Here is a 20,626-nt window from a genome sequence, read left to right as displayed (position 1 = left end):
GGGAAGAGGACAATTTATTCTTGAATAAATTAAAACTGTCTATAGTTCTTCCATTACTAAAACACTACATGGAAAACTACAACCTCAATGGCTTCATGTCCCAGAATACAATAAAATCATTTCCAGTCCATATTACTAGGAGTTGTTTTCTCTGAGTAGGTGTCAAAAATCACTATTGATGTCAGGGATACATCAGAGGCTGGTGACCCTTCCCCAGCTGCATTAGAAAGCAGCTTCCTCACAGTGGCAAAGAGGCCTTCCTCCTGGTCAACTAAGTACAGGTGTCTCTACAAGAGATTATGGAGTCGGTATCAGTGAAAATATACTGCCTTCCTATTTGGCCCACATTTGTTCTTTATGGTTCTGGTTTTTGATGGAGATTTCTTTGTGGAAATTCCTTGTGGGATATGGAGGTTCACAAGTATTCCCTATTTCCTGTGCTGTTACAATTTGGCAAATTTGTCTGTGTTTCATCAACATTTCAATGGGAAGGCTGGAGGGGAGGAGGTGTGGGGCTGGCACTACCAGATGACAGGCATTAAGGAGGGCATGTGATGTAATAAACACTGGGTGTTTATACAACTGATGAATCACTGAGCTCTACCTCTGAAACCAATAATATACTCTGTTAATTAATTGAATTTAAATTTTTAAAATTTTGAAAAAAAAATCAGTGATCCATTAAACTCTTGAATTCTAAAAAAAAAAAAATTCAGTGGGAAGATAAGATTGAATAAATTAGTTGCTAGTAGTTTATCTTAAGCAAGAAACTTTCAAAGCCATTAGACATTTTTTTCTGCTTTCAAAGAGCATGAACTATCTATGTGAAAGGGTAGTGACATTAAGAGATAGGTGAGGGGTGTCCTGGAATACCTGCTAATAGTTTACCAATATATTTTCTTAAGATGTCTTATGAAGTTAATGAGTGCCGAAAGATTGAGTCCCTTGAAAATTTGGACCTGGATTTTGATGGTGATGTCACAGAACTTGAAACTTTTGGAGTAAACACCACCAAACCATCAAAGTCACCAAGTCCAGCAAGTATTTCCACAGTACCCAACACGACAGATACTCCCACAGCTCCCAGCACAGCAACCACATCTGTGGTACCAACTGCACCAGACATCTCTGCTCATTCTAGAAGTTTATCTCAGATTCTGATGGAACAGTTGCAAAAGGAGAAACAGCTGGTGACTGGTATGGACGGTGGCCCTGAAGAGTGCAGAAATAAAGATGATCAGGGATTTGTACCATGTGGTGAAAAGCCATCAAATTCTGACAACTTTTTGGTGCAGGATAATAACTTGAAAATGTCTGATTCTTTACAGTTAGAAAGTTCTACAGAAATTGAAACTTGTCATAAAAATGATTTGACTACTGATAAGGTATATGCCCCTGAAAAACTGAATGTTCTAGAGAACACAGACAATTCAAAGGAAAAGACTATTACCTCAGAACCAGTAAGAAGTGAAGATGTAATTCTTTGCAATAGTGATACAGATGAAGACTGTTTAATCATTGATACAGAATGTCAAAATAATAGTAATGGAAAGACAACTGATAAGAATTCTAATTTAAGTTCTAAACCAGCTAGCCCCAATTCTTCCTCAGCACAGGCCTCTGTAGGAAACCAGACTAATGCTACTTGTAGTCTTGAAGAGTCATGTGTTTTAAAAAAACCTATTAAACGAGTATATAAAAAATTTGATCCAGTTGGAGAAATTTTAAAAATGCAGGATGAACTCCTGAAACCAATTTCCAGAAAAATACCTGAAGTGCCCTTAATGAATTTGGAAAATTCTAAACAACCTCCTGCTTCTGAGCAATCTGCTCCTTCAGATGCTTCTAGTTGGCCAAAATCTGTATGGCCTTCTGCATTTCAGAAGCCAAAAGGACGTAAGTAAATATTTATAAAGACCTTTATATTAACTGTTTGCCTCTTCTTTATCCTTAGTTTTTTCTCCCTCAGTCCCTCACTTTCTTTGTTAGACCTGCCTTATAATATTACATGGTCATTGATACTTCATTTTTCAATCTAGTGTGTCAGCTTCCAAAATCTTCTCTTCAAATATGTACACAAAGTTGTATGGATTTTTGTAATTTTTAAACTTGTGTTTATCCAACATGTACAGTGGCTACTGTAACTGCAGGTAATGTTGCTCACTGAACTGATGAAGGGGAGATGATCAAAAATAACCATAAACATTTATGAGTCCAACATTTACTAATTCATGATGTTGGACTATAGTTTTATACCTTTCACTTTCTGAGATAATATAATGCTGTAGCTCAGCTCTGCCTGGTTTAGACAAAACATCACTTTTTAAAAATTTGTTTTCTTCTTCATATGTTGTCTCACTAATTTAAACTTGGCTAGGGTTAATGAAAGTGGTAGTTAAAGCTTTGACCTAAGCTCTTGACTACATTTCCAGTAAAAGTAAACAGAAATGGTAATAGTTTAAGTGTTCAACTGAGGAAATGGAAAGTTAAAAATAGTTAATAAAAACTCAAAAATAGATAATTGAATTGTTTTATCTTGAATTATGTGTAAAGAGCTAATGTATTTTAAAATAAAAATGAGAAATATAATTATTTTTAAAGGATTGCCATATGAACTTCAGGACTATGTTGAAGATACATCAGAATATGTAGCTCCCCAGGAAGGAAATTTTGTTTACAAGTTATTTAGCCTGCAAGACCTGTTGTTACTTGTGCGATGCAGTGTCCAGAGGATAGAGACCAGACCACGTTCTAAAAAACGGAAGAAAATCAGAAGAGTAAGTTGTTACTTGGGGAGTTAGGATGTGGTAATATAAGTGGATAATCAAATGTTTCACATGCCATTGTTATGAAGTTTAATTTTAAACTGTTGATCACTATTGGAATTATTCCAGAATGAGCTGGGGTGTTTTGTTGGTTTTGTGTGTGTGGGTGGGTTTTTTGTTGTTGTTGTTGTTGTTTTAGTAAAATACTGAAAACACTTTTAATAAGGGAAAGTGGAAAGTGTTAAATATAAAATTCTTGAATGCCAGTAACATTCTAACATAGAATTTATAAACTTAATGAAAAATTGCACCATCACAGATTTGACCTAGACAGGTACATATATTCCTGCTTTCTGTTAATTTGGAATTCCTTGTGATATTTTAGCCCTTTTTTCTCTTACTTTGGGGATCTTCTTTACTCATTTTAGAAGTCCCACATTTTGAAAGGGGGATTTACAGATATCTTTGAAGTCTTTGCAGAATTGTTAGAAGACCAGGCGTATTCTTTTTCCCCTGTTGGTCTTGGGGGGGGGGGGGGGGGATTGATGTAAAAAAGGTTTTTGTTTTTTTTTTTTTTTTTTTTTTTTCAGTTAAAAAGTTCTTGCTACAGTTTGAATAATTGGTTCTTTAAACGGTTTTCCATACTTGATGTTTGAAGTTCACATTGAGATTAGTTTGATTTTTTGTGTGTGTGGCACCACTGAATTTGGTAAATAAAGAAGACCCTCTATATTATAGCTGATTATAATGATGTCTTTCATTTTTACTTAAGAGAATTTTTTCTGTTGTGTGTATTTGTCATTGTGTGTGTGTATATTTATGTTTTTTATTTAAAAAGTTACTTGTTTTAATTTTGCTGTCTCTATCTTCTGCTCTCTAACCTACCACTGATAAGTATCCTCAGTGACCACTTTAGAAGTCATTATGTTTGGGGCTAGGAGTCAAGTGATCAAAAATAGTGATGTTCTAAGCCTTGACCCTTGTGGATCAAGTCACTGATTACTGCTTTGTCACATTAAGGAATAATTTGGAAAATAAAGGAAAGAAAGGAGGGAGAGCAGATGGTCCAACCTTTCTAAACTGCTAATAGCAGGATCTGTCACGAAAAAACTCTAAAGCTAAACCATCAGGATCTAGGATCTTTGTCCCCTAGAATCCAATAGACTTGGAGGATCTTTTGCTTGATGATACTGTTACCTTTGTCAAATAGAAGGGAGATTGTGAATACATTTTTAAATTCTTAATTCTCATAATTTGGTTTTTATCAGTGGTTCAGACTTTAAATTTTAAAAACCAAATAGTTTTGAATTAAATGTATGAGGTAGTATTTTTTTTATAAGAGAAAGTCAAGGAATGACAAAATACTAAAGATTTTGTATTAGTCTGCTCCTAAATACATGCTAATATTTTCTGAATTAAGAGATTTTACTTTATTTACTGATTTTCCTATCTTATTTATATTTAATTATGATCAGTTTAATGGCTATAGCATGAACATCTTGAATATATGTAGTATCAGTGCTATGTATTATATTTTCAGTGTTTTATTTCTTTAATTTTTATTTGATATCTCTTTTATTTATTTGGAAGCTAACCTGATTTCTTTTACTTTTTACCCTTTGAACCCATACCACTTTGTATTGATGTGCCAGCTCACAGCAGTTAGGAACTATTGATGGGCCAGTATTTCTTAAGAACAGCTTAGGGGAAAAAAAAAAAAAAAAAAAAAGAACAGCTTAGGGATATATTGGATACTGAGTTAATTCTTGAAACAGACAGCCTGTTAAGGACATTGTCATTCTGTTGACTAAAGGCAACTTGTAAGTGTTGGGACAAAACCTTATAGATGTGAATTCACTCTTCATCAAGATATATCAAACCAGTTGAACCCCAGAGAATATCTAAATAGAGGCCTTATGTTTTTGATGATGTCAAACCCAGAGTAAAATTTTAAATTTTTCAGTGAATGTTTATCATACTGTACCTTTTTATTACATGTAATCATTTAGTACACATGATTTAAATCCCTTGTAGAATGAATTTCCCTTGGAATCAGGTCCTATTTACCTGTTTCTCCCAAATGTTTTATATCCTAGAAACACAATAAACAGGTATTAAGTAAATGAGAAGAATTGAGGGGTGAAGAAAGAGGAGGATGTTATTAAGGAAGGGAACTTTAGGATAATTTAAGCACTAGTTTGAGAAGTTTTGAAGTAGCACTATTTAAACTCTAGGTAAGAAAGCATTCTCATTACTTAAAAACCGACTTGTTTAGATAAAGCTTTAAAACACTTAGAAGTCTCTTCAACCTCTGATACTAGCTATGAAATATCTATTTAGGAATGTATGGAAAAGTTTAAAAGGTCTATGTGAAAAATTGGAAGACAGAACCAAGAAAAGCTTTCAGCTGGGGAGAATAAGAGTTACTATTCAAAGAAGAAAGGAATAGTAAATTTAATTTTTATAGTTTGAAACTTTGATTGGAATTAAAATTTCACTCTAATTTTAGAATACTACCATGAAATATTCAGACTTTTCTTTCCCTTGGCTTCCTGGAGGTGGCAGTAGAATACATACAGAAATTAAAACCAGATTCAGGACTTAGTTTTATAGATATAAGGCAGTATTATCATGGAAAAATCAACTCATGATCCAAAAAGGGTATATCTTCTATATCAGTTATTCAACTCTGCTATAAACTGGCTCTGTCTCTGAGCAAATTTCTTAACCCTCTTGACCTCCATTTCTTTATCTCTAGCTTATGGTAGTTAAATGCAGATTACCAATTGCTGAAGAATTATTATATAATAAAAAGCTTTACCAGTAAAATTATCTTAATCACAATTTAATTTTTTTAATTGAGACAACACCATAGAGTCCTTATACTTGAGGTTTGGCCCCTGGAACAACAGCTTACTTATCAAATACACAAAACCTACTATATAGAATTGTTAAATTAAGGCAGCCCCAGTGGCGCAGCGGTTTAGCGCCGCCTGCAGCCAGGGTCATGATCCTGGAGACCCGGGATCGAGTCCCACACCCGACTCCCAGCGTGGAGCCTTCTTCTCCCTCTGCCTATGTCTCTGCCTCTCTCTCTCTCTCTCTCTCTCTCTCTCTCTTTCTGTGTGTGTCTCAATAAATAAAATCTTTAAAAAAAGAATTGTCAAATTATTATAATGTACACTCAAAACTAATATTAAACTGTGTGTTAATTATACTTCAATTTTTAAGAAAGCAAAACATTGTTCTTCACGTCAGACTCTACATTTTAACAAAGTTATTCACCAGGTTATTCATATACACATTGAAATAAAAGAAACACTACTATAAGGTTTTACAACATTCACAGGTAATCATTTGAACCAACCCTACTGTTAACAAAAATTTTACTGGATTTGAATTATTCTTAACCACCATCATTGTTCCAAGCCCACTAAATTTGCCACTTTGTGAAAATCAGGAATTCTGAAACATTTGTGAAATATTTTCAAGTATATGAATAGTGGCAGTTTAGTATAATTTCAAAAGTACTAACTGGTTATATCACTTGGAATATATTTGTTAAATCTTGTATTTCTCCTTCTGCAGCTGGAAATGAAGAGACTACTATTAAGAGTAGAATATTCTTTGACAGAAATGAACTAACATGAGCACAGTGAACATAACATGACATTATTTCACAAGCATGTATTTCCTTGCATATTCTACTTTATACTAGTAATGGCCACAGTTACGTTACTTAATCTATTTAGTGTCCTGACCATTAAACTCTAAGTGGATAATTTACCAGGTACTTAGTGTTTGAAACAAGCTTTTGTATTAATCAAGATAAAGACACTCACAGGTGTTAATGTAGGTTTTAATGCTTATACACTTCATTCTTAGAATGGAAACAAGCTGCCCAGAGTATTTGACCCTGAGATCATTTGTCTCATGCATTAAAGGGGCCAAAAATTCTTACCTTTTTTATCCTCTGAGAATTACTAGTATAACAGTCTTTCTGATATCCAGATTTGAACCTTTGGGCAACTATGTATCATAGGCTCTGTTCCAAGGTTGCTACTGTCAGTTACATTCCCTGATAAAATGTGTAGATAGGGAGGTACAGGGATCTTGGGTGGAGGTGAGGGAGAGCTGTTGGTTCAGGATCTCTTATTTATCTATCCACCTCTGTGTGTTGCCCACATCTAACAAGGGTTCTTTTCATCTTTCTGTCTGAATTCTGCTGTATTTGAAAGGATGAAATAAGATTACCTGAAAGCATTTTGAAAGTGGCAAAACTATATAGGCAAATGTATTTGCTATATTAAGCATAAATTAATGGAGCTTTGAAAAAGTATAACCCTGCATTTCAGCAATTTCCAGTTTATGTACTACCAAAAGTGGAATATCAAGCTTGTTATGGTGTTGAAGCTCTAACTGAAAGTGAACTTTGCCGCCTGTGGACTGAAAGTTTATTGCATTCCAACTGCTCATTTTATGTTGGTAAGTTATACACCAAGCTTTGTTCTCCTTTTTAATGCCATTGTAAATATATACTTTTAATCAATTATAAAGACTTCCATTCTGTACTTTCTGCAGCTCTCTTATTGTGTTAACATTCCTTTCTATTACAACACCATTCCTACTGCAGAGTTAAATGGTGGGGTGAGACTAGTAAGATCAGATGTTCCATTTCCCTCTTATTCAATGTTTAGTTGTGTTTGAATGTCAACATAATTGTTTTATTTTTGAAATATTTTATTTTACGGTGTAATAAGCTAAAACTATAGAAGTGTTTTCTAACAAGCTTCTTTTAAACTATTGATGTGAACATGTTTTTTTTTTTTTTTGATGTGAACATGTTTTGAAATTTTCTTAAAATTCTAATGACATTTAAAGTTTTTCAAATTTTTTTAACTTTGTTTCTAGTTTGCTGTTTTGGGGGGTTGGTCGGGAATTTGATTTGTGTTATTTGGATTCACGCACAGTTAACATACTTCATATGAAGGATTACTTGCCAGTTGTTACTGATATTGCTCCCTCCCAATGGAATGCTCTATCCCCATACTTTTTAATTCATCCTGTATGTTTCAGTTCAACCTAACTATCTCAAGCTGCCCTTCCATGAAGTCATTTCCTTCTTTCAATGCAAGGTCTTTTTTTTTTTCTTTTTTTTTTTTTTTTAAGATTTATTTTAGAGAGAGCACACACTAGTGCATATGCATGAGCAGAGGAGGGGCAAAGGGAGAGAGAGAGAGAAGCAGACTTCCATCCTGAGCCCAAGGCATCCTGAGGCTCAATTCTAGGAACCTGAGATTGTGACCTCAGCCAAAATCAAGAGTTGAATGCCTAACCAACTGAGCCACCTAGGCAACCCTGGGGAGTTTTTGTTTCTTTTTTTCTTTTCACCACTCTTATAATGTGTTACTTTCTATTGTATTGTTCTTTTTTACACTTATCCTATCTTCCCATGAGACAGTAAGTAGTTTAAGGTCAGTGTCTAATGAAACTTCATATTTTCATAGCACTTAGCATGATTCCTGATATGAAACACCTGTTAAGAGCATATTTTTCTTAATCAAAAAGAGTTACTTACTTGAAAATATTTTCCATATTTTGGTTAACCAGTATTTTCCCTTTATTGTATAAGAGTATTAATAAGATAAGTTGATTTGCTCTCTCTCCATAACTCAAAAGTACTACTTCGTGGTGCACTAGCCCCCTTCTCCTGCTTCATACTGAATGCTGGAAGTTTTTTGTTGTAGTTTTCAGCCACTAACCACAATCACAGTGTTCCTCCAAAAGACCTCATGCCTTGAAACATACCAACAGTCTTCATGTAAGGTACTCAGAAGCAATGGCTAACCACATCCATTTTGGGAAAGGATGAAACAAAAACATCACTTAAATCCTTTTTAAAGGTACTGAAAGAGAATAGAGACACATGACTAAAACAATATAAAATATTTTTTTTAAACATAAGGTATACTTTAACAGATAAAACTGCCATCATCTATATAGCTTACCCCATCTAAAGTATTCTTTGAAGTCCTAAATAATTATTGCTCTATGTGCTCTTTATCCTTAGTAAATCCTACCCACTTGGAAGCCATTCATTTTATTTATTTATTTATTTATTTATTTATTTATTTATTTATTTATTTATTTATTTTTAACTTTTATTTATTTATGATAGTCCCAGAGAGAGAGAGAGAGAGAGAGAGAGAGGCAGAGACATAGGCAGAGGGAGAAGCAGGTCCATGCACCGGGAGCCCGACGTAGGATTCGATCCCGGGTCTCCAGGATCGTGCCCTGGGCCAAAGGCAGGCACTAAACTACTGTGCCACCCAGGGATCCCCTATTTATTTATTTTTAATATGTTCTTTTTTTTTTTAATTGAAGTTAGATTTGCCAACAAATAGTATAACACCCAGTGCTTATCCCATCAAGTGTCCTCCTCAGTGCCTGTCACCCAGTTGCCCCAATCCCCCCTGCCCACCTCCCCTTCAGCATCCCCATCTTTGTTTCCCAGAGTTAGGAGTCTCTCATGTTTTGTCTAGAGAAGGTCTCTAGTTTTTCCCACTCAATTCTCCTCCTTTCCCTTATAATCCCTTTCACTATTTCTTATATTCCGTGTATGAGTGAAACCATATGATGATTGTCCTTCTCTGATTGACTTGCTTCACTTAGCCATTAGAAAGGACGAATACCCATCATTTGCTTCGACATGGATGGAACTGGAGGGTATTATACTGAGTGAAGAAGCCATTCACTTTAATGTAATAGAATAGTGTGGTGGAGCGCCTGGGTGGCTCAGTCAGTTAAGCATCTGCCATTAGCTCAGGTCATGATCCCAGAGTCCTGGGATTGAGCCCTGCATGGGCATCAGGCTCAGGGAGCCTGCTTCTCCCTCTCCTTTTCTCCCTGCTTGTACTCTATCTTGTGCTCTCTCTCTCTGCCAAATAAATCTTTTTTTTTTTTTTTTTTTATAAAGGATGGTATATTTGGCTTCTTTTATAGTTTGATGAGAAATTTATGTTATATGGTTGTGTTTTCTTTGGGTTTGGGAATGGGTTTGGTTTTTTATGTGGGGGTGAATATGTTTTGAAATGCTGTTTTAAAAGGTTCTAGATAGGGGGGTACCTGGCTGGCTCAGTCAGTAAAGCATGCAAACTTTTGATTTCAGAGTTGTGAGTTTGAGCCCCACATTGAGTGTAGAAATTACTTAAAATTTTTTTTAAAATCTAAAAAAATAAATAATTGAAAGTATCTGTGGGTTAGAGGTGTTCATTTTTTGTTTTTGTTTTTTAATGTTGCTCTGTTACTATTTTAATTTCAGAAAAATGTTGCAACAAGAAGGGAGTATAGGAGAAAGGGCTCCTTAGTTAAGTTTTTCTTATAGTTACTTTGTGGAAAAATAATACAGAAAATAAATACAGAAGGCAACAGTCATTTTGTCATTGTAGTGTCTGGAATAACTGAATATAATTAAAATATGTTATACATCAGATGTGACTATAAAGTAGTTTGCATGACTCATTACTTAGCCTCTTATAATTATATTTTTAACATAATGTTTTGGTTTTAAGAAGAGTGCCAATCTACAGATAGACAAGAGTTAAAGAAGATATGTATAAAATACTTAGGATAGCTCACTTCAGAAGTATTTATTATTGCCCTTTGACCTCCAAATAACAAACTAAATTCAAAATTATGAGTTCCTAGATAGGAGTTACGGTATGTACCTTTAAAAGAGGTAATGTGTTTCTTTTCAAATATTCTTTGATCCTCTCTGTAATATGTCAGTTTTCCTCTCTATACTACACTCCTCTTCCCAATTTCCTCTCCTTCCAACCTCCCAATGTACAACTTACAGAATATTGTTGGGTTGGTTTTTCTTTTCTCCTTTTGGTTCATTATGTATCTGCCACTCACAAACCAAGCTATATGATGCACTTGAAGTGCTCCAAAATTATCCTTAGGAACTATTAAATATATCTGTGTATGTATGTATATATGTAGGTGTGTATAAAAATAATAGAACAATATTTTTCTTTTCTTTTGTAGGGAGAGAGCTCACAAGCAAGGGGAGGGACAAGAGGGAAAGAAGGAGAGAGAATCTTAAGCAGATTCCATGCCCAGTGTAGAGCCAGACATAGGGCTCGCTCACAACCCTGAGATCAGGACCTGAGCCAAAATTTAGAGTCATACATTTAACCAACTAAAGCACTAAGGCACCCCTAGAACAATATTTCTAACTCAGTTATGAAGTATGCAATGTGGGTCAACTACTTATATACCCGTTTTTGCTAATCCTCACTATTCTGTAAAATAGGTGATGTTTATCTTTGTTATATGGAGAAAAAAACTAAGGTTCTCTAAGTTTATTGCTCAAGATTACACAATTTGTGGGAAATCCAGAATTTGTATCCATATGTTTTCTGACTCCACAGCTTGTGCTTTTTTCCATTATAATGGAGTAGTGGAAATCATGCTGAATGTGGGAATCAGAAGGTATATGTATGATTACTATATATTTTCTAATTCTTTTACCTTGGTTAGAATCATTTAACCCCCAGGCCTGAACTTTTTCACCTATACATGATGAATATAATAGTATTCTTTTATCCTACTACAAGGATTGTATATACAGATTTTTTATTATAATTATAACCTACTATATTGCCCCAAAAGTAGATTTCTTCTTGATGAAAATAGATACAAGACAATGAAGTAATATTTTGTATACTTTTGTACTGAGGAAAAACTTCTAACCTAGAATTAGGTGAAAATATGGAAGATCATCTTTATGATATGAGAGTTAAGGAAGTATTTCTTTTTTTTTTTAAATCTATTTGAAAAAGAGAGAAAGAGCATGAGTGGGGGGAGGAGCAGAGAGAGAGAGAAAGAGAGAGAGAAGCAGACTCCCTGCTGAGCACAGAGCCCAACCAACATGCGACTCCATCCCAGGACCCTGAGATCAGGATCTAAATTGAAGGCTGATGCTTAACCAGCTGAGCCACTCCAGGCACCCCAAGAAAGAATTTTTTCTTAGCTAAAAATTAAAAGTGGACTAAAACAAAAGGAGCAATAACTTTTCTATATATTTTTTCTTTTCTATATTTATACATAATTTTTAAGTGTCTGCATGGTACTCTTTCTGTTCTAAGATAATAGAATAGTTGTAAAGTACACCATTGATTTGATATGTTTTTCTCTTCCATTTTTAACTTTTTTTTTAAAAGGTATATTTATTTTAAAGAGAGAGAATGGGAGGGGTTAGAGAAGAGTAGAGGGAGAAGGAGAGAGAGAGTCTTAAGCAGATTCTGCACTGAGCCCAACATGGCTAGATCTCACCACCCTGAGATCACAACCTGAGCCGAAACCAAGAGTCAGATGCCCATCTGACTGTGCCAGTCACTCACCCTTTCAATTTTTAACTTTAAGTACATTTTTAGAAATGAAAAGAATATAAATGTACAGCTCAGGGAATTATTTGTTAGTTAACAAAGCTAACACCTCTGTAACTACTATCCAGATCAAGAAGCTGAAAATTTACCAGTGCCCCAGAAGACCCACAAGTGACCTTGCCAGTCATTGCCTTTTTCCTCTTTTCCAATGGCAATCATTATTCTGATAGTTTTGTTTTGCCACTTGATACAAATGGAATCATAAAATAGTAATCTTTTGTTTATGCTTCCTTTCAATTAACATAGTTTTTGAAATTTATCCATGCTTTGTGTAGCAGTTGTTTACTTCTATTGTTTTGATATTCCTTTGTAAGAATATACTATAATTTATCCATTTAACTTCTATTTTTTAAAAAAGTATTATTTGAGAGAACACACACACACACACACACACACACACACACACACACACACGAGCAGGGGGGAGGGGCAGAGGGAGAGGGAAATGCAGTCTCCCTGCTCAGCAGGGAGCCTGACATGGGGCTTGATCCCAGGACAGACACTTAACTGACTAAGACATCTGGGTACCCCTCTACATCTGGTACCCCTCTACCCCTTAACTTTGATACACGGTTTATGTAGTATTTAACTTTACATGGAATATCAAGATTTTATTTTCCATTTTTAACACTATTTATTGAAAAGACCACCCTTTCTCTGCTACTCTTCAATGCTACTTGTATTATAAATCATATCTGTGAATCTAATTCTAGACTATGTATCCTTCAGGCAGTACCTGTTTTAATTACTCTAACTAGAGTAATTACTTAATTTTTCTAGGTACTCTAGCTGGACAGTTAACATTGTAAATTACTTTATAAAATGTTCTACTCTGTAAAGTGAATCTTATCAACTTATTTTTCTTCCGGATTCTTGGCTATTCTTGACCATTTGTATTTACAAATTTTGGAATCAGCTTGTCAGTTTCTATCAACAACAACAAAATTGGGATTTTTGTTAGCAAGTACATTGACTCAATGTAGAGTAAATCGATAGCTTCACAATAACATATCTTCCAATTTGTGGACTTTATAAAATCCTTTATTTATATCTTTAATTTCTATTAGTATTTTAGGATTTTCTATGTAGAGATCTTGTATATCTTTTGTTAAGTGTGTTTTGCTATTTGATATTTTTAAGTTATTATAAATGATATTTCTGACATTTTATTTTCTTGTGGTTTATTACTAAAATATAAAATTTATTTACATATTCATTTTCTTTTTTTAATATTTTTAATTATTTATTCATGAGAGACACACAGAGAGAGGCGGAGAAGCAGGCTCCATGCAGGGAGCCCGACGTGGGACTCGATCCTGGGTCTCCAGGATCATGCCCTGGGCCGAAGGCAGGTGCTAAACCACTGAGCCACCCAGGCTGCCCACATATTCATTTTCTATATTGATCTTCTACTTTGCAACTTTGCTAAACTCATTTTAATAATTCAGGTTTTTTAATTAATCAGCCGTGTCTTCTGCAAATAATGGCCATTTTATTTCTTCTTTCCAATCTTTATACTTTTTATTTTTCTTGCCTTCATTGCCTCACACTTGAATACAAGGTAAATACAGGGGCTTTTTCCTTATTTCTCATCTTAAAAGGGAATGTTTTGTTGTTTTTTAAAGATTTTATTTATTTATTCATAAGAGATGCAGAGGGAGAAGCAGGCTCTCTCTGTCTATCATAAATAAATAAATGAATAAATAAATCTTTTTTTTAAAAAGTTCCTTTCTGTACCTAGTTTAAGAATTTTTTCTAAAGATTTATTTATTTATTTATTCATGATAGATATATATATAGAGAGAGAGAGAGGCAGAGACACAGGAGAAGGAAGAGAAGCAGGCTCCATGCCGGGAGCCCAACGCGGGACTCGATCCCGGACTCCAGGATCGCGCCCTGGGCCAAAGGCAGGCGCCAAACCGCTGAGCCACCCAGGGATCCCCGTAGTTTAAGAATTTTAATCATGAATTGGTTAAAAAAAAAAAAAAAAATCAGATATTTTCTTTGCTTTTATTGATATGATGGTATGACTTTTATTCTAATGTGATGACTCTTGTTGATTCATTTAAAAATATTAATCCAACCTTGTGTTCCTGCAATAAACCCAGCTTAATCATAATATATTACTCTTTTTATATATTGGTAGATTTAGTTTAATATTAATTTTTTTAAAATTTTTTAAAAATGCTGTATATATTTATTTACCCATAATACTTGAGCTCAAAGACTTCATTGAGCTCAGTGTATAGTAGCAAAGAAGTATGAAGTAAGTACCTATAGAATCTTTTTACTTTGCAGTGTTTAGTATTTTTGGTGATTTCTTTTTTTTTAATAATTTTATTTTTTATTGATGTTCAATTTGCCAACATACAGAATAACACCCAGTGCTCATCCCATCAAGTGCTCCCCTCAGTACCCGTCACCTATTCACCCCCGCCCCCCACCCTCCTCCCCTTCCACCACCCCTAGTTCGTTTCCCAGAGTTAGGAGTCTTTTAATATTAATTCTGCCATCTGTGTTTATGAGTGAGATTGGCCTATAACATCTTGCCGAGGTATTCGTATTAAGATTATGTTTATACTGTAAAATGAGTTGGTATGTATTCCTTCTTCTTCTCTTATCTGGTAGAATTTCTATAAAATTGGTATTATTTCTCCTACAAGTAAATGTTTGGTACAAGTTACCTAGGAAGCAATGGGCCTAAAGTTTTCCTTTTTGAGAAGCTTCTAATTATCAATTCTGTTTTTAAATTAATTTTAGAGCCATTCACATGTTTAATTTCTTGCATCAGTTTTGTAACTTGTGTATGTTTTTAAGAAATTTGTTCAGTTTCTTTAAATTTTCAAAATTATTGGTGTAAAAGTCTTTATAATATCCTCTTACGATCTTTTAATATCTATAGTACCTGTAGAAAATTACTACACATCACTAATAAATTTGAGTTTATATATACCCATTTTAATATGTTTTCTATTTAACTCATAGTTTTAAGGGCTTTTTTTTGTCCTAGTGCGATAATGTGAATTGCATATTTTTTATTCCATTTTTCCCCTTTTTATCAGCATAGTTCTATATTAATGTAATTAATGTATTCTTTTACTACTCTTTTAAGGGTTACTCTAGAGGTGTCCTAACGTAGTAGCTCCTAGCCATAGGTGACTATTTTAAATTTATTAAAATTAAATAAAACTTAAAATTCAGTTTCTCAGTCATACTGACCATATTCCAGATACTAGAAAGCTATACCTGGTTACCATATTGAACAGTGCAGTTATTTCCATCATCACAAAAAAAGTTCAGTTGGACAGTGCTACTCTAATAATTATAACATATATCCCTGACTTATCCTCATTAAATAGTGTTTTATTTTTCTGTACATTATTTGTGTACATTTGATATTTGTTTACATTTATTATATATTTACCCTTTTATTTTTTTTTATATTTACCCTTTTAATGCTTTTCTTATATCTCTAAGATTCTATCTAGTATCATTTTTCTGTACCTGAAGAGAAATAATTCATATCTTTTAGTATTATCTTTATTATAGATATCTTAGTGACAAAGACTCCTTTTTATTTATCGAAAAGGTGTTTTTTTTATTATTTCACCTTTATTCTGGAAGGATAGATATTTCATTTTCTGGCTTTCATTTCTAGCTGTCCATCCTCCCCTCCCCCCCCACCCCCGGTAGATTTAAATTTTTCTTTCTTCCTGCTTTTCAACAATTTTCCTATAATATACTTAGGTTTTCCTTGTAAATATTCCTTTTGGGGTTTATATTGTTCCTTGAATATGTGACTTGATAGCTTTTAGCAATTTTGGAGAATTCTCAGTCATTATGTCACTAAACACCACTTCTTCCCCATTCTTCTCTCTTTCTCCTCTGGGATTTTATTCACATTATGTTACATCTGACTATAACCCTAATGTCCTTTGCATTCTTTTCCTTATTTACCTTTCCTTTTGGCTCTTCATGCATCATTTTTGATATTTTTTCTAATTCATTAATTCCCTCTTCACCTGTCTCTAACACTATTTAACCCATGACTTGAGTCCTTAATTTCAATTACTGTATTCTTCAGTTCTAGATTTTCCTTTTGGTTCTTTTTTATAGATTATAATTTTCTACAGAGATTCTCTATCTTTCCTTAAGCCTATTAGGCAAAACTCTTTTAAAGTCTGTGTTCAGTACTTCTGTTATCTAGATTTCCTATGTGTCTTTTCTGTTATCTTTTGTTTATTTCTTTCTTAGGGCTGGTGTAACAAAGTACCACAAACTAAATGGCTTAAAACAGAAATTTCTTGTTTCGTAGTTCTAGAGCCAAAAAATACAAAACCAGGGTGTTATTGGGCCATGTTCCCTCTGAAACCTGTAGGAGAGAATCCTTCATTGCCTTTTCTATCTTCTGGTATCTGCCAGTAATTTTTGGCATCTTTGGCTTGTAGATGCATCACCCTCTTCTCTGGTTCCCTCATCATATGGCATCTTTTTCTTGTGTGTCTCTCTCCTCTTCTTAGGACACCAGTCATAATGGATTAAGGGTCCACCCTGCTGCAGTATGACTTCATGTTAATCTTTGTTATATCTGCTATGATCATATTTCCAAGGGAGGTCATGTTCTGAGGTACTGTGGGTCCTTTGCAAAGCACACAATTCATCTCATAACATGTTTCATTTTTTTTAATTGTTATTACATGTTTCATCGTATGCCAGGTTCTTCTTTATCAAAGGCCAGGTCTTATATATGAAAAATTGTGGAGATAATGAGAAAGTTAAAATGTTATCTTTCCCTAAACAGGATTACTTTTGATTCATCTTAATTCCATTGCAGGAATTTAGATAATTTGAAGCTTGACTTTGGACCCTAGAAAGACCAGTCTGTTTCCCACTTATTGCTAGGGTATTGCTATTCAGGATCTGTGCATATGTAACCGGACTGACACTGCCAATCATTGAAAAGACCTGTTTGCAAGGCTGACCCTTAGCTGGTATCTAGGAACATGCCTAGTAAACTGTTCCTGTACTGATAATAAGACTTTCTTTAGCTGATAAGGATGGCTCATAGTACCTGTACTGTACAAACAATGTGTGTTTATTCAGCTTATTCTGAACATCTGCTTTCCTTTGAGAGTCTAATTTTGGTATGTGCTAGGCAGAGGGCACCTACATGATGAGCCCCCCAACTAAAAACTTTGAGTGCTGAATTGCTAATGAACTTTCAAAAAAAACTGTTTCTGGAAGAATTAAGTGCACCCTATGTGACTTCAGTGGGAAGGGACTTTTTTTTTTTCATTGTGATAAACTATACATATTTTAGAATAACATTGAATTCACCATTTCAGCCATTTTAGTGTACAGTTCAGCAAAGATTTTTAGTACAATTCAGTGATATTAAGTAGATTCACAGAGTTGTGCAGCTGTCACCACTATCCACTTCCAGAACTTTTTCATCATCCCAGACAGAAACTCAAAAGAGACTCAGAGATTTCACCTGGTTTCCTCTGGATTTCACTCCGCACACCTTTTCCTTTTGCTTCTTCTTCTTTCTTCTTCCTCTCCTCCTCCTCCTCCTCTTTCTCCTCTTCCTCCTCTTCCTCCTTCTCTTCCTTTTCCTCCTCTTCTTCTCCTCTTCCTCCTCCTTCTCCTTCTTTTATATCCTTTTGCTATAAGTCTTAACCATGAGTACAACTGTATGTTGAATCCTATGATCTTTTAGAGATTCACCAAACCCAGGGGACTGCTTTTTACACAAGGTCCCAACTCAGATCTTAGATGTTCAGTTCGTTGATAGATCCTGAAATCCAGTTTTTGTTCCTCTGATCCTTAGAGACTGTTGAAAGCCCTGGTCCATTTCTTAGCCTTTTGTTGCTTTTTCCAGAGAAAAGCAACCCCAGGGGCCAGGTTGACATCTCTGGGTCTCTTTCTTCTTCTATTTGTTGATTTCTTTACCCTTCACCCACACAAATGTATATCCAATACCTTTCCTGGTTGCCACTAACAAATTATATACATTAATTGCTTATGATATCTATTGCCTGTCTGTATGTTTCTTGTTTACTGTTAGTATCTCAAGCTCCTAGAACAGTATCTGACACATGGAGATACTCAATTATGTTTAGAATGAGTGAAGTTGCCTTTGATAATTGGTTAAAGGAACAGTAAAAGTCAAGGAGAGTGGAAGTGGTAGAAGACAAACCACTGAATTCAATTACTTTATTCTTTTTACTGTCTTTAGCTGTGCATAAGAAGCCACTGGGATATAGGAAGAGAATGTTATAACTAACTTATTTTTTTTCTCCAAATAACAATTAAACATTATTCGTATTAAGTATGTGGATTGGTAAGTGGTACTGTCTCTTTATATTGTCATACAATCCTGTCACATAAAATACTGAAAAAATCTTCACCATCTTCATATAGCACACCCCTAGGGAGACAGTTCCATATGAATGGCCACCCCCAGAGCTATGCCATACAGCATCCTTGGTTATATTAAGTATGATTTTGTTGCCAAAAATAAAAGATGTCACTTATTATAAACAAAAACCTTGTACATCTGTATACTTCAAAAACTTGGAATCAGATTAAGGGGGGAAAAACCCTTTTAAAATCCTCCAGAGAACCCTAAGAATAGGAATGTAGCCCCTATCTTAACATTTATAAGAAAAACTGGTTAACATCAGGGAAGATGGACTTTTTACTAATAGAAATTAGAGAAAAAGCTTTGTGTTATTGGTGTATGATGTTAAAAACAATCGGTGTCACTCTAGTAAGCCCAGCAATAAGGCATTTGTTTTATGTGGATCTTTGTATCATTGTATCTTTTTTAGCTATGGGAGCCATTAAAACCTATAGAAAAATGAATTGGACTTTAAATCCATCCTAGTTGTATCACACAGTTTTATTCTTTTTTTAAGATTTTATTTATTTATTCATGAAAGAGAGAGGCATAGGCATAGGAAGAAGCAGGCTCCCTGCAGGGAGCCCAATGCGGGACTGGATCCCAGGACCCTGGGATCACGACCTGAGCCCAAGGCAGACGCTCAACCTCTGAATCACCCAGGTGTCCTATCACACAGTTTTAAACTAAGATTTCTCAAACAAGAAAGCCTAGCCAACTATACTTTGTATATTATTTTCATTTTTCAAAAGAATTTTGGTCTAAGTGCTACTGATGAACAGTTTTTAATGTGTGTAGACCACAGCTATATGCAAAAAAGAAAAGTTCAGAATAATTAAATGACTTACACATAGATACAGAGTTTATCAGTTGGCAGGACCAGAATTGAATCACATTTTTTAAGTGTTATTAACTTTGCCATAAAACTGAAAAGGCTAGGGAAGAATTGAGGGAGGGGTGAGGAGGTATCAGCTGTAACAAAAATGAAGCATTCTGTGTGACAGTACTACTCAGTGTAAATTAAAACAAATGACTTTGCTGTTTAGAAACTAAATTCTTAAAGTCTTGACCAGAAATTTCCCAAGTGCTTATATTTTCTTTCCCATGCACTCATACACCATAATCCTTCCTCAACTGTGGCCTGAGTTTTCCTCCCAACCATTGCTAGCCACACCTCCATTTAACTTAAGCATTTGTCATTTTTTCCCCATTCAGCCCTATGAGCTCAAGATTTCAAGGAAATTTGGTTAATTTCTCCTCAAAAAATCATATTTAGGGGTAGTACATTAGATCCTTTGGAGTAAACAGTGAGAGTAGAGTTTATCTGCATGATTGAGTGATTCAATCATGTCTTACCTGACAAAGTGATGTAAGATCTCAATTACTTTAACTGAAGAGCAGCACATTGGTTTGTAGGACATGGTTCAGTAATTCTCAAATTTGGTGGTTCATCAGAATCACTTGTAGGGCTTGTTAAAGTAGGCCCTGACCCTGTAGTGTCTGATTCATTGGTCTGGATCGAGACCCAAGACTTAGCCTTTCTAGCATGTTCTCAGGTACTGCTGATGCTGCTAGTTTGAGGACAGCTAATTATTGTAGCTCATAGTCTCTTTTTCATGTAGAATATATGTACTTTTTTTTTTTAATGTTGCTTTGCTTTACTGTGAACATGTTCTCTTCCCCTTGATTGTGGCATTTTTTTTCTTCATGTCCCATAAAAACATTGAGATACTCCTTAAAGAAAATTCCCGAAGTAATCTTTCACAGTAAGAGAACCTTCTAATCCTTTAATTATATCAATTCTACATAGTTGACATAAGCTGGGCCTTGCTTTTGCACAGTTCTGAGATACACCAATTTCAGTTACTACAGTCTATTAACTATAACAAATTTCATAAAGTACAGACTTCACTGCTGACTTTTCAGTCTACATGTCACTAAAAAATAACAGATGCACATCATGACCAGTGACCAGTCATGTCACATTTTCCAAACTCTGTCAGTGG

General features: G+C 34.6%; 1 protein-coding gene across 8 annotated transcripts in view; it reads left to right on the top strand.

Annotated features, from left to right (window-relative positions):
- ICE2 (interactor of little elongation complex ELL subunit 2) overlaps positions 1 to 20,626 on the top strand; it is a 67,562-nt gene that overhangs the window by 31,886 nt on the left and 15,050 nt on the right. For 7 of the 8 annotated variants that reach the window (XM_038580588.1, XM_038580590.1, XM_038580586.1 and 4 more), the window contains 3 exons: positions 906 to 1,896; positions 2,602 to 2,777; positions 7,121 to 7,250. In XM_038580588.1, the coding sequence (XP_038436516.1) occupies positions 906 to 1,896; positions 2,602 to 2,777; positions 7,121 to 7,250 (1,297 nt within the window). Of the gene's footprint in view, positions 1 to 905; positions 1,897 to 2,601; positions 2,778 to 7,120; positions 7,251 to 11,200; positions 11,335 to 20,626 lie in introns of those variants that run through there. The other variant, XM_038580591.1, reaches the window with a different exon arrangement.

The sequence above is a fragment of the Canis lupus genome, chromosome 30, assembly GCF_011100685.1.
Source record: "Canis lupus familiaris isolate Mischka breed German Shepherd chromosome 30, alternate assembly UU_Cfam_GSD_1.0, whole genome shotgun sequence".
In the NCBI taxonomy this organism is placed as follows: Eukaryota; Metazoa; Chordata; class Mammalia; order Carnivora; family Canidae; genus Canis; species Canis lupus.
This window is presented reverse-complemented; position numbering and strand designations above follow the sequence as displayed.